Below are 15,893 nucleotides of genomic sequence, written 5' to 3'. Positions count from 1 at the left end.
AAAGGCTCTGGTCAGACCCCATTTGGAGTATTGTGAGCAGTTTTGGGCCCCGTATCTAAGGAAGGATGTGCTGGCCTTGGAAAGGGTCCAGAGGAGGTTCACAAGAATGATCCCTGGAATGAAGAACTTGTCGTATGAGGAGCGGTTGAGGACTCTGGGTCTGTACTCGTTGGAGTTTAGAAGGATGAGTGGGGGATCGTATTCAAAGTTACACGATACTGCGAGGCCTGGATAGAGTGGACGTGGAGAGGAAGTTTCCACTTGTAGCCAAAAGTAGAACCAGAGTACACAATCTCAGACTGAAGGGACGATCCTTTAAAACAGAGATGAGGAGGAATTTCTTCAGCCAGAGGGCGGTGAATCTGTGGAACTCTTTGCCGCAGAAGGCTGTGGAGGCCAAATCACTGAGTGTCTTTAAGACAGAGATAGATAGGTTCTTGATTAACAAGGCGATCAGGGGTTATGGGGAGAAGGCAGGAGAATGGGGTTGAGAAAATATCAACCATGATTGAATGGTGGAGCAGACTCGATGGGCCGAGTGGCCTAATTCTGCTCCTATGTCTTATGGTCTTATAGTCTTTGTGCTCATAATTTCCTAAGCATTTCCCCATTTAGAAAATCGTCCATGCCTTAATTGGTTTGGGAAGCATTTTCATTTCTACTTATGAGGGAGAAGATGACCCTCCGAGAGCCATCTCTGTGCTGAGCTGGCGACTGAACCCCTCTCTCGAATGACGTGGCTTTGATTTTGAGGCAATGTCCCCTGGCTCACCCGCCAACATAAGAGTTTTTTTCCTGACGAACTGAATCAAAACATTCCTGCGCCCACATCTCACCGCGATGAGCAACCGTCATGTGGAATGCCTATCGTTGCTAACTTTTGGTTGGCTCTTAATTTGGCTCTGCTTAATCACGTTTGCTCAAGAGTCGCCAGGTATCTTTTGACACCGCCACGAGGCTCAGAACCGAATACTGATCAATGACTCGATACACCAGTTAGTAAGTTCAAAAGTAATGCTCATTTATTTACACACAGTCAAATCTACTCATGCATAAACTCTACAAACTAAACTATCACTATTACTAAGGCCTATACTTAGCATCGGGCGCCCACTCAGTCAGAGGAACAATGGCCGTTGCTCAGTTCTGAGGCTGCTGGGTTGAGCTGTTTACAGGGTAGCAACTAGGAGCGTCTGTCTCGTAGCATGCGTTGACTTGGAACTTACTTGGTCTGCTGTAGCTGCGAGGCTGGTCTCTCTCTTCACTGAGAGCCAAAGGCAAAGGAGAAAGATTCTCCCTTGGGGGGATACCTCTTATACTGAAAAGGGCTTCACGCTCTTTTGGGCGGGCCTTGAACTTGGCCTCAACTAATTGGGTCTTTCCCAATCATCGGTATCGATTTTCTTCCAATAGAGGGGTGGTTCCCTCTATGGAATGGAGAGTAGGTCTTACGAGGAAAGGTTGAGGGTGCTAGGCCTTTTCTCATTAGAACGTAGAAGGATGAGGGGCGACTTGATAGAGGTTTATAAGATGATCAGGGGAATAGATAGAGTAGACAGTCAGAGACTTTTTCCCCGGGTGGAACAAACCATTACAAGGGGACATAAATTTAAGGTGAAAGGTGGAAGATATAGGAGGGATATCAGAGGTAGGTTCTTTGCACAGAGAGTAGTGGGGGTATGGAATGCACTGCCTATGGAAGTAGTTGAGTCGGAAACATTAGGGACCTTCAAGCAGCTATTGGATAGGTACATGGATTACGGTAAAATGATATAGTGTAGATTTATTTGTTCTTAAGGGCAGCACGGTAGCATTGTGGATAGCACAATTGCTTCACAGCTCCAGGGTCCCAGGTTCGATTCCGGCTTGGGTCACTGTCTGTGCGGAGTCTGCACGTCCTCCCCGTGTCTGCGTGGGTTTCCTCCGGGTGCTCCGGTTTCCTCCCACAGTCCAAAGATGTGCAGGTTAGGTGAATTGGCCAATGATAAATTGCCCTTAATGTCCAAAATTGCCCTTGGTGTTGGGTGGAGGTGTTGAGTTTGGGTAGGGTGCTCTTTCCAAGAGCCGGTGCAGACTCAAAGGGCCGAATGGCCTCCTTCTGCTCTGTAAATTCAATGATAATCTATGATTAATCTCGGACAAAGGTTCGGCGCAACATCTTGGGCCGAAGGGCCTGTTCTGTGCTGTATTTTCTATGTTCTATGTTCCCTGATCGTTGGGCGTGTCCTGGTGACTGTCAGTCAGCTTTGTCTTAACTTCTTCTGGCGCCGGGGAGTCTATCCTAACATTGTGTATCTAAATGTTTCCCTTTTGTCCCCGGAGATGGCTCATTAGTATATAAATCGTTTGTAGTTTCTGTCCTGTCTGAGCGTTTAAGGTTCTAATCAATAGACAGAGCTTGCACCTGCTTGTTTCTTAGCATTGTCCAATTTTCCCTGCAGTCTTTGCAAGTGTCCATTTTGTAATCGGGATGTGGCCATCCCAGGTGGCTACACTATCCACAGGCCTGACTCCTTCCCAATGCCAAACATCTGGAAGACATCGTCAAGCAATTGCCCAAATTCTGCGAGCAGAACTATTAGTTCAAAATTGAGAGCAAAACATTAACTAGTCACCTCCCAAACGTGTAATCCTAGAATTTACAGTGCAGAAGGATGCCGTTCGGCCCATTGAGTCTGCATCAGCCCTTGGACAGAACACCCTACCTAAGCCCACACCTCCACTCTCTCCCCGTAACCCAGTAAACCCACCCAACCTTTTATGGTCACGAAGGGCAATTTATCACGGCCAATCCACCTAACCCGCACATCTTTGGACTGTGGGAGGAAACCGGAGCGCCAGGAGAGATTGGATAGACTAGGGTTGTATTCCTTGGAGCAGAGGAGACTGAGGGGGGGCCTCGTCGAGCTGGACAACATTATGAGGGGCCTAGTTAGGGTCGCTCAGAAGGAACCATTCCCTTTAGTAAAGGTGTCAAAAATAATAATATTTATTAGTGTCACAAGTAGGCTTACATTAACGCTGCAATGAAGTTACTGTGAAAATCCCCTCATCGCCACATTCCGGGGCATGTTCGGGTACACAGAGGGAGAATTCAGAATGTCCAATTCACCCAACAAGCACGTCTTTCGGGACTTGTGGGAGGAAACCGGAGCACCCGGAGGAAACCCACGCACACACGGGGAGGACGTGCAGACTCCGCACAGACAGTGACCCAAGCCGGAATCGAACCTGGGACCCTGGAGCTGTGAGGCAACAGTGCTAACCACTGTGCCACCGTGCCGCAATAATGGTATTGTCGCTGGACGAGCAATCCAGAGAGCCACGGGTCATGGGACCCGGGTTCGAATGCCGCCACGGCAGATGGTGAAGTTGTAATTCAATAAAAATTAAAATCTGGATTTGAAAATCTAATGATGACCATAAAACCCATTGTCGATTGTTATAAAAACTCAACGGGTTCATTAATGTCCGCTTTAGGGAAGAGGAAATCTGCCGACCTTACCCGGTCTGGCCTACACGTGACTCCAGACCCACAGCCAATGCGGTTGACCCTTAAATGCCCCTGGGGATGGGTAATAAATCCACCGAGGCCCACATCCCACGAACGAATAAAAAGAAAATTGTTGCGTTGTCATTCACCTTCAGTTACTCTGAGCTAGGAATATGAAGAGTGACATTGGGATTCACGATTGAAGGGGGCCGTTCAGCCCATTGTATCTGTTCCAGCTCCCTCTTGCCCCGCGCCCCCACCCTTCCCACGCAGCCGTTGTACACCCCTTGGGAACTTTTCCAATTCCCCTTTGGAGTCCTCGACTGAACCTGCCCCCGCCCACACTCCAAGGCAGCGCGTTCCCGATCCGAACCTTCTCGTTGGGCGAAGAACATCTTTATCACCTCAGCTTCGTTTTATTTCCCAGTCGCCTTAAATCTCTCGTGTGTGATCCTTCAACCAGTTTCTCCAGATCTGCCCAGTCTGGATCCCTCCTGATTTGAGAAAACTTTGATCAAATCTCCCCTCGTCCTCCACCTGTTTAAGGAAAGCAGTCCCAAGCTCCTCCAATCTTTCCGCGCAACCGAATTCCCCGTTCCTGGAACCATTCTCGCGAATCCTCTCTGCACCCTCTCCAATGCCTTCTGTTCAGAGCACAGCCGATTTTTAAAAATTCATTCTTACAGGACGTGGGCATCGCTGGCCAGGCCAGAATCTATCGCCCTTCCCTAGTTGCCCTTGGGAAGGTGGTGGCCAGCTGCCAGGGTATTCCAAATCCCAGATTGGAAGCTTTGAATGCCTGCTCCCAAATGTGTTTTGTAATTTGGGAGAATGTGGGGAAAGCTGCGAAGAATGGTAAAGGATGTCCCAGACGTTTTGTGATGATCTTAAACACAATAAATGTTGATTTAAGAATAAAACACATACTATCCAGAGTGCATCTTTAAGTTTACCCAGTTCCAAATCCCTCTTATGTTTCTAACTTCAGAGCTAAACCTCCCCAAACAACACCCCATATGTTTTAAAATAAATGGGAAAAATCCAGCAATAGTTACCACACACGGCACTTATATCTTTCAGGGTTGCTTCTAACTTACTAGAGAACAACTGGTTTCTCAAACAGGTTTTTGTCCAGGCACAGCTTATGGGAGTTGACATAGCTGCCTGCTCTGAGCTAAATCCTCAAAACCAGCTGACTTGTGTCTGTTGAACTTGCCCCGCAGATACTGTTTTCCCCTTGTGATCTTACTTTGCCTTAACTAACCTTTCATGAGGTCGCCTTTGAACCTTTAACACCTTCATTTAAGCTCCTGAGATTCCATCCCCATTGTTACCAACTTGCCCAAGGTAAACATCTATTTACAGTGTTGCTGGGCTTATCAACATATCAAAACACTAGATCCATAAACACTAGATCCAACTTATCGCTGCTACAGTTTCCATGATTACATTTTTTTTAAACATCCAACCACCGGGCCAAATTCCCAATTTCCTTGCTTTTTGTTTTATCGTGATTTCCTAACGCTTCACATCCTTCCCAAAGAGCGGTTCCCAGGACCGGATGCAATGCAGGTTGGAGAGGTTGAACATCCCTACTCCAGCACTGTTCATGTGGTGACATACATCACTGTAAGTACACAAAGGGTTAATGTACATACACTATACCTAGCTAGACACTAGAGGGAATACCAGAGACATGACACACAGTCAACCAATAGGTCAGTAAGATAGGACACGACCAATGGGCAGTCACGACACCCAGAGGTGACACTACCACAGGGGGGCATTACACCAACCCATATAAAAGGACACAGCACACATGCTCAGTCTCTTTCCAGTGGAGACTCTCAGTGAGTACAGACACAGGGTTGATTGAACATCACACCCACCACGTGGATTGTAGCAGACTGGTTCATTAGTCTGAGTAGCTATAGCAGGATTAACAGTAGCACAACAAAACAGTTCAATTCCAGGTTTTTTTCACCTGTCCATTTGACAATATTCTAGATTTCTTGGGAAAAAATCGGAATCCTTCTGCGCCGATCCCAATGAGAAATGGGTAAAGAATCTTCAAAACTTCATTGACCGTAAAGGTAAAGCTATTACTCACCATGCACAGTGTTACTAACCTGCCGAATCCCAGTCAGACATGTAGAACACACCGTTCTACAAGATCCAAGGCTGTATTCCTCCCCGTGTGGGTCAGTGCATTTTGGGCAGCACGGTAGCCTTGTGGATAGCACAATTGCTTCACAGCTCCAGGGTCCCAGGTTCGATTCCGGCTTGGGTCACTGTCTGTGCGGAGTCTGCACATCCTCCCTGTGTGTGCGTGGGTTTCCTCCGGGTGCTCCGGTTTCCTCCCACAGTCCAAAGATGTGCAGGTTAGGTGGACTGGCCATGATAAATTGCCCTTAGTGTCCAAAACTGCCCTTAGTGTTGGGTGGGGTTACTGGGTTATGGGGATAGGGTGGAGGTGTGGACCTTGGGTAGGGTGCTCTTTCCAAGAGCCGGCGCAGACTCGATGGGCCGAATGGCCTCCTTCTGCACTGTAAATTCTATGATCTATGATCTATGACCTAAGCCAAGTCAGGGGGGGGGGGGGGTGTGCAAGGGTAATTGATAATCTGCTGTCCTTACCCCACGCTCTGGCCTACATGTGACTCCAGGCTGACAACAATGTGATTGACTCTTAAATGCCCCTCTACAAGGCTGAGCGCGACACTGAGTTCAAAGGCTTGTAGTTAGTATACATTTATTGATCGCACATAACAATCTGAAAAGGTGTGCAGGTTAGGTGGATTGGCTGTGCTAAATTACCCTCAGTGTCCAAAAAGGTTAAGTGGGGTTACTGGTTTATGGGGATAGGGTGGAGGTGTGAGCTTAAGTCGGGTGCTCTTTCCAAGGACCGGTGCAGACTCGATGGGCCGAATGGCCTCCTTCTGCACTGTATATTCTATGATCGAAAGGCCAGACTTCGAGCTACCTCTGTGCTGACCTCCACGCAGGTCTCTGCAGACTTTTAGACTGACCCAGGTACCTTGTCAGGTGACCCTTTGATAATAATCTTTATTGTCACAAGCAGGCTTACAGTAACACTGCAATGAAGTTCCTGTGAAAATCCCCTCGTCGCCACATTCCGGCGCCTGTTCGGGTACACAGAGGGAGAATTCAGAATGTCCAATTCACCTGACAGCACGTCTTTCGGGACTTGTGGGAGGAAACCGGAGCGCCCGGAGGAAACCCACGCAGACACGGGGAGAACGTGCAGACTCCGCACAGACAGTGACCCAAGCCGGGAATCGAACCCGGGATCCTGTCGCTGTGACGCAACAGTGCGAACCACTGTGCTACCTTTATATCACATAGTGGGCCGTATGTGCACCGTTTCCGCGTTAACCCTTGCCATGCCAAACACCCGTGCACAGCAGTCTTTCAGTCGAGTTGTCGAATTAAGGCTTTTGATGTAATTTTGAATGAGAGCAAGGGGCAATTCTCTGGGTCTACGGGCAACTTGCTTTCCTAACCTAAATTACAACTGCGACTACATTACATTGGCTGTGGAGCACCCTGGGAGGTCCTGAACCTATATGAACCTGGCGCTATATAAATGCAAATCTTTCCTTTTGCCTTACGCAGGGTGACAGGACCTGGCTCCGAACTCGACGTTTGTGTCTCCGTTTCGACTCTGATCGATAAGCTGGGCTATGGAGAGATTTCCTGGAATTTCTATGAGAGGGTTAGAGAGTGAGGGAGGGAGAGCAGGGATCAACTGGAAATGTTATAGAAAGCCGGCACGTCTTCCTCCTGTGTAGAGCCCGTGGCCTCCGAGACAAGGCTGGAGGAGGAGGTGGGGATAACTGACTGTGACACTGGGACAGCGTTGAGCTGCTGTCTCGGGCGGACATGGGTGGACCAGGACAGATTTTTGGAGATGTGCACCCCTAGGAATTTGAAACTGCTAACCATCTCCACCTCGGCCCCGTTGATGCTGACAGGGGTGTGGACAGTACTTTGCTTCCTGAAGTCAATGACCAGCTCTTTAGTTTTGCTGGCATTGAGGGAGAGATTGTTGTCGCTACACCACTCCACTAAGTTCTCTATCTCCCGCCTGTATATTCCCCGGTCGGGGTGGCGAGTGACTCGGAGGGGGACCTCCAGGTGGTGGGGTTCCCAGGTATCTGCTGCTCTTGTCCTTCTAGATGGACGAGGTTGTGGGTTTGGAAGGTGCTGCCTGAGGAGCCTTGGTGAGTTGCTGCAGTGCATCTTGTAGACGGTACACACGGCTGCCGCTGTGCGTCGGTGGGGGAGGGAGTGAATGTTTGTGGACGATAATAAATTTTCGTTAAAAAATCCCAGCAGGTTCACTCACCTGCCACCCTCGCCCATGTGACTCTAGACACACATCAATGTGATTGGCTGTAGCTGCCCCCTGAAATGCCTGAATGAACCCGCCAGGCAGGGGCAATGAGGGGTGGGGACAAACCTTGGCCATGGCAGTGAATCTCTTTGAAGAATAATAAAAAAATCTTTGCAGAGTGGATTTTACATTCATTGATGTCTTATTTCGTAGTTAAATGCATTCGAAAGGGGAAGGGTCCTGCCGGGAAATTGGCCACAGTTGAAAAGCAGGTGGCCTCAGCGTTTGCCGGGAGCGTCGGTCCCACCCAAAGGACAGATGTGACTCGGACGTCGAATAGAGGATTCGGCTATTCAACCGGTGACCCCTTCAGCCCAGCCCTGACGAGGTCAAATGGACAACTGGACGCGGAAGATCCGACCCTGACCCTAACACCAGGTGCGTGTCAAAGGGCAAAGGTTACAATTGACTGGTTGTGGAAGGGCAGGGCAGGCAATACATCACCCACCACCCACAGAGACACCCACCCACCCACAGAGACACACACACCCACAGAGACACCCACCCACCCACAGAGACGCCCACCCACCCACAGAGACACACACACCCACAGAGACAAACACCCACCCGCAGAGACACCCACCCGCAGAGACACCCACCCACAGAAACACCCACCCACCCACATGAGACACACCCACCCACAGAGACACCCACCCACAGAGACTCCCACCCACAGAGACACCCACCCACCCACAGAGACACACCCACCCACAGAGACACACCCACCCACAGAGACACCCACCCACAGAGACTCCCACCCACAGAGACACCCACCCACCCACAGAGACACCCACCCACCCACAGAGACACCCACCCACAGAGACACACAACCACCCACAGAGACACCCACCCACCCACCGAGACACCCACCCACCCACAGAGACAACCACCCACCCAGACACACCCACCCACAGAGACACACACCCAACCACAGAGACACCCACCCACCCACAGAGACACACCCATCCACAGAGACACCCACCCACCCAGAGACAAAGCCACCCACAGACACACACCCACCCACAGAGATACACACCCACAGAGACACCTACCCACCCACAGAGACACCCACCCACAGAGACACACCCACCCACAGAGACACCCACCCACCCACAGAGACACACCCACCCGCCCACAGAGACACACCCACTCACCCACAGAGACACCCACCCACCCACAGAGACACACCCACCCACAGAGGCACACACACACTCACCCCACATACATTCACACACACACAGACACAGACCAACACACAGTAACACAGTCACACATAGTCACACTCACACAGACACACACACACAGTTAGCACAGAGGGCTAAATAGCTGGCTTGTAATGCAGAACAATGCCAGCAGCGCGGTTCAATTCCTGTACCGGCCTCCCCGAACAGGCGCCGGAATGTGGCGACTAGGGGCTTTTCACAGTAACTTAATTGAAGCCTACTTGTGACAATAAGCGATTATTATTATTAATATTACACAGACCGACACACACACACACAGTCACACACACACACAGTCACACATAGTCTCTCTCACACATACAGTCACACACACACAGTCACATACAGTCACACACACACACAGTCACACATAGTCTCTCTCACACACAATCACATGCAGTCACACGCACACAGTCACATATGGTCACATACACACACAGTCTCTCGCACGCACACAGGCACACGCAGTCACACACACAGTCACACACAGTCTCTCTCACACACGCAGTCACACACAGTCACACACAGTCCATCTCACACACACAGTGGCATGCAGTCACACACACAGTCATACACACACACAATCTCTCTCACACACAGTCACACATAGTCACACACAGTCTCTCTTGCACATACAGTTGCGCACAGTCACACACACAGTCACATAGTCTCTCTCACACACACATTCACACACACAGTCACACACAGTCTCTGTCACTCACCCAGTCACACGCAGTCTCACACACACACTGTCACACACAGTCTCTCTCACACACAGTCACACACAGTCTCGCTCACACGTACAATCACACACAGTCACACACACACAGTTACACAGTCTCTCTCACACATAGTCACACAGTCTCTCTCACACACAGTCGCACATAGTCACACACAGTCCATCTCACACACACAATGACATGCAGTAACACACACAGTCACACACACACAATCTCTCTCACACATAGTCAGACAGTCTCTCTCGCACACACAGTCACACATAGTCACACACAATCTCTCTCACACACACACAGTCACACACAGTCTCTCTCGCACATACAGTCGCACACAGTCACACACACACACAATCACACAGTCTCTCTCACACACACAGTCACACACAGTCGCAGACACAGTCTCACACACACAGTCACACACAGTCTCTCTCACACACCCAGTCACACGCAGTCAATCACACACTGTCACACACACACTGTCACACAGTCTCTCACACACACTGTCACACACAGTCTCTCTCACACACACAGTCACACACAGTCTCTCTCACACATACAATCACACACAGTCGCACACACACAGTTACACAGTCTCTCTCACACATACAGTCTCTCTCACACACAGTCGCACACAGTTACACACAGTCTCTCTGACACACACAGTCTCTCTGACACACACAGTCTCTCCCACACACACAGTCACATACGCAGTCACACCCAGTCTTTCCCACACACAGTCACACATAGTCTCTCTCACACACCCAGTCACACGCAGTCAATCACACACTGTCACACACAGTCACACACACACTGTCACACACAGTCTCTCTCACACACAGTCACACACAGTCTCTCTCACACATACAGTCGCACACACACAGTTACACAGTCTCTCTCACACATACAGTCTCTCTCACACACAGTCACACACAGTCACTCCCACACACACAGTCACATACGCAGTCAACCACACACTGTCACACACAGTCACACACACACTGTCACACAGTCTCTCTCACACACAGTCACACACAGTCTTTCTCACACATACAATCACACACAGTCGCACACACACCGTTACTCAGTCTCTCTCACACATACAGTCTCTCACACACAGTCACACATAGTCACACACAGTCTCTCTTGCACATACAGTTGCGCACAGTCACACACACACAGTCACATAGCCTCTCTCACACACACAGTCACACACAGTCTCTGTCACACACCCAGTCACACGCAGTCTCTCTCACACAGCCACACACCGTCTCGCTCACACATACAATCACACAGTCGCACACACACAGTTACACAGTCTCTCTCACACATAGTCACACAGTCTCTCTCACACACAGTCACACACAGTCTCTCTGACACACCCAGTTTTTCCCCCACACACAGTCACACATAGTCTCTCTCACACACACAGTCACACATAGTCTCTCTCGCACACACAGTCACACACAATCTCTCTCACACACACAGTCACACATAGTCACACCCACACAGACACAAACAAGCCTCCTGACTTAGCTGGTCCATCCTCGGAGCCTGTGAATTCCTGAGGGGCGGAGAGCAGAGTGGATCAGCCCAAACTGTTCCCGATGGTGGGCAGAGGGGGCAATAATGAGGGGGGGGGGGTGGATTTGGGGTGGAACGACAACGGAAACCAAGGAAACCAGGTGGAAAATTGCTTCTTGTTTAGCGAGTGGGTGGTTAGGATCTGGAAGGTTCTGTCTGAGAGTGAGGTGGTGGCAGACTCAATCCAGGCTTCCCAAAGGAGCATCTGAGGGGGCAAATGATAATATCTGGGCTGGAGGGGCGGTGGGTGGGGGGCAGGACGGACATGGTGGGCCGAGAGGTCTTCTTCTGTCTGTGACCATGCATAATTTGTGTTCTCTGCAGTTACAGAAAGCACAGGACAGGGTGGTGTCATGGCCATGAATCATGTGAGAGGAGACTGCGGCAAGGGGGTCCCCGAATCACAGCGGGAAAACCGCCCGCATCCCACAGAATGCCAGGGCGACGAAGGGATCGTTGTCAAGGAAACACACGGCAGCACGACAGCCGCCATTGCAGTGGCACTAATCATGGTCATCCTATTGGGGGTGGTATATTCCTGTACTCATCGGAGGAGAGGCAAGTGGTGTATGAGAGTGCCAATGACCTCATCAACGGGGGGCTCACAGGGTCAGTGAGGCACACCTGAGATTGAAGGGTCCAAATCAATGCCCACCTCCTCTCCCCATCTCTCTCTCGCCCCTTTCTCTGGGTCTCTCTCCACGCTCTCCTGTCTCTGTCGCACTCCTCCACCTTCACTCTGTGAGCCTCCTTCCTTCCCTCCCCTCTCACTCTCTTCTCTCGGGACGAGCGGCTGCGCAGATACGACAGAGACCACGCCGGCGACATTCGCCCCTGGTCGCTGCCTGCGGGAACTCTGCGCGAACGCTCGGGGGGGGGTGCGGCCTGTGAGGGGGGGGGCTCCTACACCGGGGGAGGGGTCCTCCGATGGGGTCTGGCCCGCGATCGGGGTTCACCGATCGGCGGGCCTGCCTCTGCCCCCCCCCCCCGGGCCTACTTTCTGTTGCGGCCAGCCCCTGAACGCCGACTCCATGTTTAGTCGGGCCCGGCGGGCTAAAGACGTTCCCCCGCGCGTGCGCAGGTTGCCGCTGGAGCGGCTCGAATCGGTCGTACCCGGGCCCGGTTCGCGCCGTCGCGACCACAGTTGGCCTCCATATCGGAGAATCTCCCCCGTGCACCCCACGCCGAATAAAATAAAGAAAAACTTTTTTCCTTGAGAAAACAGTTAGACAGTTACACGGGCAGGGTGGGTGTAGAGGGATACGGGCCAAATGTGGGCAAGTGGGACTAGCTTAGTGATAGAAACTGGCCAGCATCGACAAGCTGGGCCGAAGGGCCTGTTTCCATACTGTAAACACCTCCGACTCTATGTCTCTCTCCCACTTCCCTCCATCCAGCTCTCCCCACACCATCTATCACTCCGCTCCCACTTCCCTATCTCTCTCTTGCTCTCTCTCTCACTCACTCTCCGCCCCCGTAAATACTGACACACTCACCGGGGACCCCCCCTGTAAACACTGACACACTCCCCGGGGACACACTGTAAATACTGACACACTCCCCGGGGTCTCCCCTGTAAATATTGACATACTCCCCCGGGGACCCCCTGTAAATACTGACACACTCCCCCGGGGACCCCCTGTAAATACTGACACACTCCCCCGGGGACCCACTGTAAATACTGACACACTCCCCCGGGGACCCCCTGTAAATACTGACACACTCCCCCGGGGACCCCCTGTAAATACTGACACACTCCCCCGGGGACCCACTGTAAATACTGACACACTCCCCCGGGGACCCCCTGTAAATACTGACACACTCCCTGGGGTCTCCCCTGTAAATACTGACACACTCCCCGGGGACCCCCTGTAAATACTGACTCACTCCCCGGGGACCCCCTGTAAATACTGACACACTTCCCGGGGACACCCTGTAAATACTGACACACTCCCCGGGGTCTCCCCTGTAAATACTGACACACTCCCCGGGAACCCCCCTGTAAACACTGACACACTCCCCGGGGACACACTGTAAATACTGACACACTCCCCGGGGTCTCCCCTGTAAATATTGACATACTCCCCCGGGGACCCCCTGTAAATACTGACACACTCCCCCGGGGACCCCCTGTAAATACTGACACACTCCCCCGGGGACCCACTGTAAATACTGACACACTCCCCCGGGGACCCCCTGTAAATACTGACACACTCCCTGGGGTCTCCCCTGTAAATACTGACACACTCCCCGGGGACCCCCTGTAAATACTGACTCACTCCCCGGGGACCCCCTGTAAATACTGACACACTTCCCGGGGACACCCTGTAAATACTGACACACTCCCCGGGGTCTCCCCTGTAAATACTGACACACTCCCCGGGAACCCCCTGTAAATACTGACACACTCCCCCGGGACCACCCTGTAAATACTGACACACTCCCCGGGGTCTCCCTGTAAATACTGACACACTCCCCGGGGACCCCCTGTAAATACTGACACACTCCCCAGGGACCCCCCTGTAAATACTGACACACTCCCCGGAGACTCCCTGTAAATACTGACACATTCCCCGGGGACCCCCTGTAAATACTGACACACTCCCCCGGGACCCCCCTGTAAATACTGACACACTCCCCGGGGACCCCCTGTAAATACTGACACACTCCCCGGGGACCCCCCTGTAAATACTGACACACTCCCCGGGGACCCCTGTAAATACTGACACACTCCCCCGGGACCCCCCTGTAAATACTGACACACTCCCCAGGGACTCCCTGTAAATACTGACACACTCCCCAGAGACTCCCTGTAAATACCGACGCATTCCACGGGGACCCCCTGTAAATACTGACACATCCCCGGAGACTCCCTGTAAATACTGACACATTCCCCGGGGACCCCCTGTAAATACTGACACACTCTCCCGGGACCCCCCTGTAAATACTGACACACTCCCCGGGGACCCCCTGTAAATACTGACACACTCCCCCGGGGACCCCCCTGGAAATACTGACACACTCCCCCGGGACCCCCCTGTAAATACTGACACACTCCCCGGAGACTCCCTGTAAATACTGACACACTCCCCCGGTGACCCCACTGTAAATACTGACACACTCCCCGGGGACCCCCCTGTAAATACTGACACACTCCCCGGGGACCCCCCTGTAAATACTGACACACTCCCCGGTGACCCCCCTGTAAATACTGACACACTCCCCGGGGACCCCCTGTAAATACTGACACACTCCCCCCCGGGGACCCCCTGTAAATACTGACACACTCCCCGGGGGACCCCCTGTAAATACTGACACACTCCCCGAGGACCCCCTGTAAATACTGACACACTCCCCGGGGAGCCCCTGTAAATACGGACACACTCCCCGGGGACCCCCTGTAAATACTGACACACTCCCCAGGGACCCCCTGTAAATACTGACACACTCCCCGGGGACCCCCTGTAAATACTGACACACTCCCCGGGGACGCCCTGTAAATACTGACAGACTCCCTGGGGACTCCTTGTAAATACCGACACACTCCCCTGGGACTCCCTGTAAATACTGACACACTCCCCGGGGACCCCCCTTTAAATACTGACACACTCCCCGGGGACCCCCTGTAAATACTGACACACTCCCCGGGGACCCCCTGTAATTACTGACACACTCCCCGGGGACCCCCTGTAAATACTGACACGTTCCCCGGGGACCCCTGTAAATACTGACACACTCCCCGGGAACCCCCTGTAAATACTGACACACTCCCCGGGGACTCCCTGTAAATACTGACACACAGCCCGGGACCTCCTGTAATTACTGACACACTCCCCGGGGACCCCCTGTAAATACTGACACGTTCCCCGGGGACCCCTGTAAATACTGACACACTCCCCGGGAACCCCCTGTAAATACTGACACACTCCCCGGGGACTCCCTGTAAATACTGACACACTCCCCGGGGACCCCCTGTAATTACTGACACACTCCCCGGGGACCCCCTGTAAATACTGACACGTTCCCCGGGGACCCCTGTAAATACTGACACACTCCCTGGGAACCCCCTGTAAATACTGACACACTCCCTGGGAACCCCCTGTAAATACTGACATACTCCCCGGGGACCCCCCTTTAAATACTGACACACTCCCCGGGGACCCCCTGTAAATACTGACACACTCCCCGGGGACCCCCTGTAAATACTGACACACTCCCCTGGGACACCCTGTAAATACTGACACACTCCCCGGGGACCCCCTGTAAATACTGACACACTCCCCGGGGACCCCCTGTAAATACTGAAACACACCCGGGGACCCCCTGTAAATACTGACACCCTCCCCGGGGAACCCCTGTAAATACTGACACACTCCCCGGGGACACCCTGTAAATACTGACACACTCCCCGGGGAACCCCTGTAAATACTGACACACTCCCC

At 52.1% G+C, this 15,893-nt stretch overlaps 1 protein-coding gene across 2 annotated transcripts in view; it reads left to right on the top strand.

The window, feature by feature from the left end:
• LOC140404675 (uncharacterized) overlaps positions 1 to 15,893 on the top strand; it is a 54,080-nt gene that overhangs the window by 5,984 nt on the left and 32,203 nt on the right. Inside the window, exons 3-5 of one of the 2 annotated variants that reach the window (XM_072493332.1) lie at positions 5,501 to 5,586; positions 8,064 to 8,288; positions 11,776 to 12,009. In XM_072493332.1, the coding sequence (XP_072349433.1) occupies positions 5,501 to 5,586; positions 8,064 to 8,288; positions 11,776 to 12,009 (545 nt within the window). The remainder of the gene's footprint in view (positions 1 to 5,500; positions 5,587 to 8,063; positions 8,289 to 11,775; positions 12,010 to 15,893) is intronic. The other variant, XM_072493333.1, reaches the window with a different exon arrangement.

The sequence above is a fragment of the Scyliorhinus torazame genome, chromosome 31 (genome assembly GCF_047496885.1).
Source record: "Scyliorhinus torazame isolate Kashiwa2021f chromosome 31, sScyTor2.1, whole genome shotgun sequence".
Lineage (NCBI taxonomy): Eukaryota > Metazoa > Chordata > Chondrichthyes > Carcharhiniformes > Scyliorhinidae > Scyliorhinus > Scyliorhinus torazame.
This window is presented reverse-complemented; position numbering and strand designations above follow the sequence as displayed.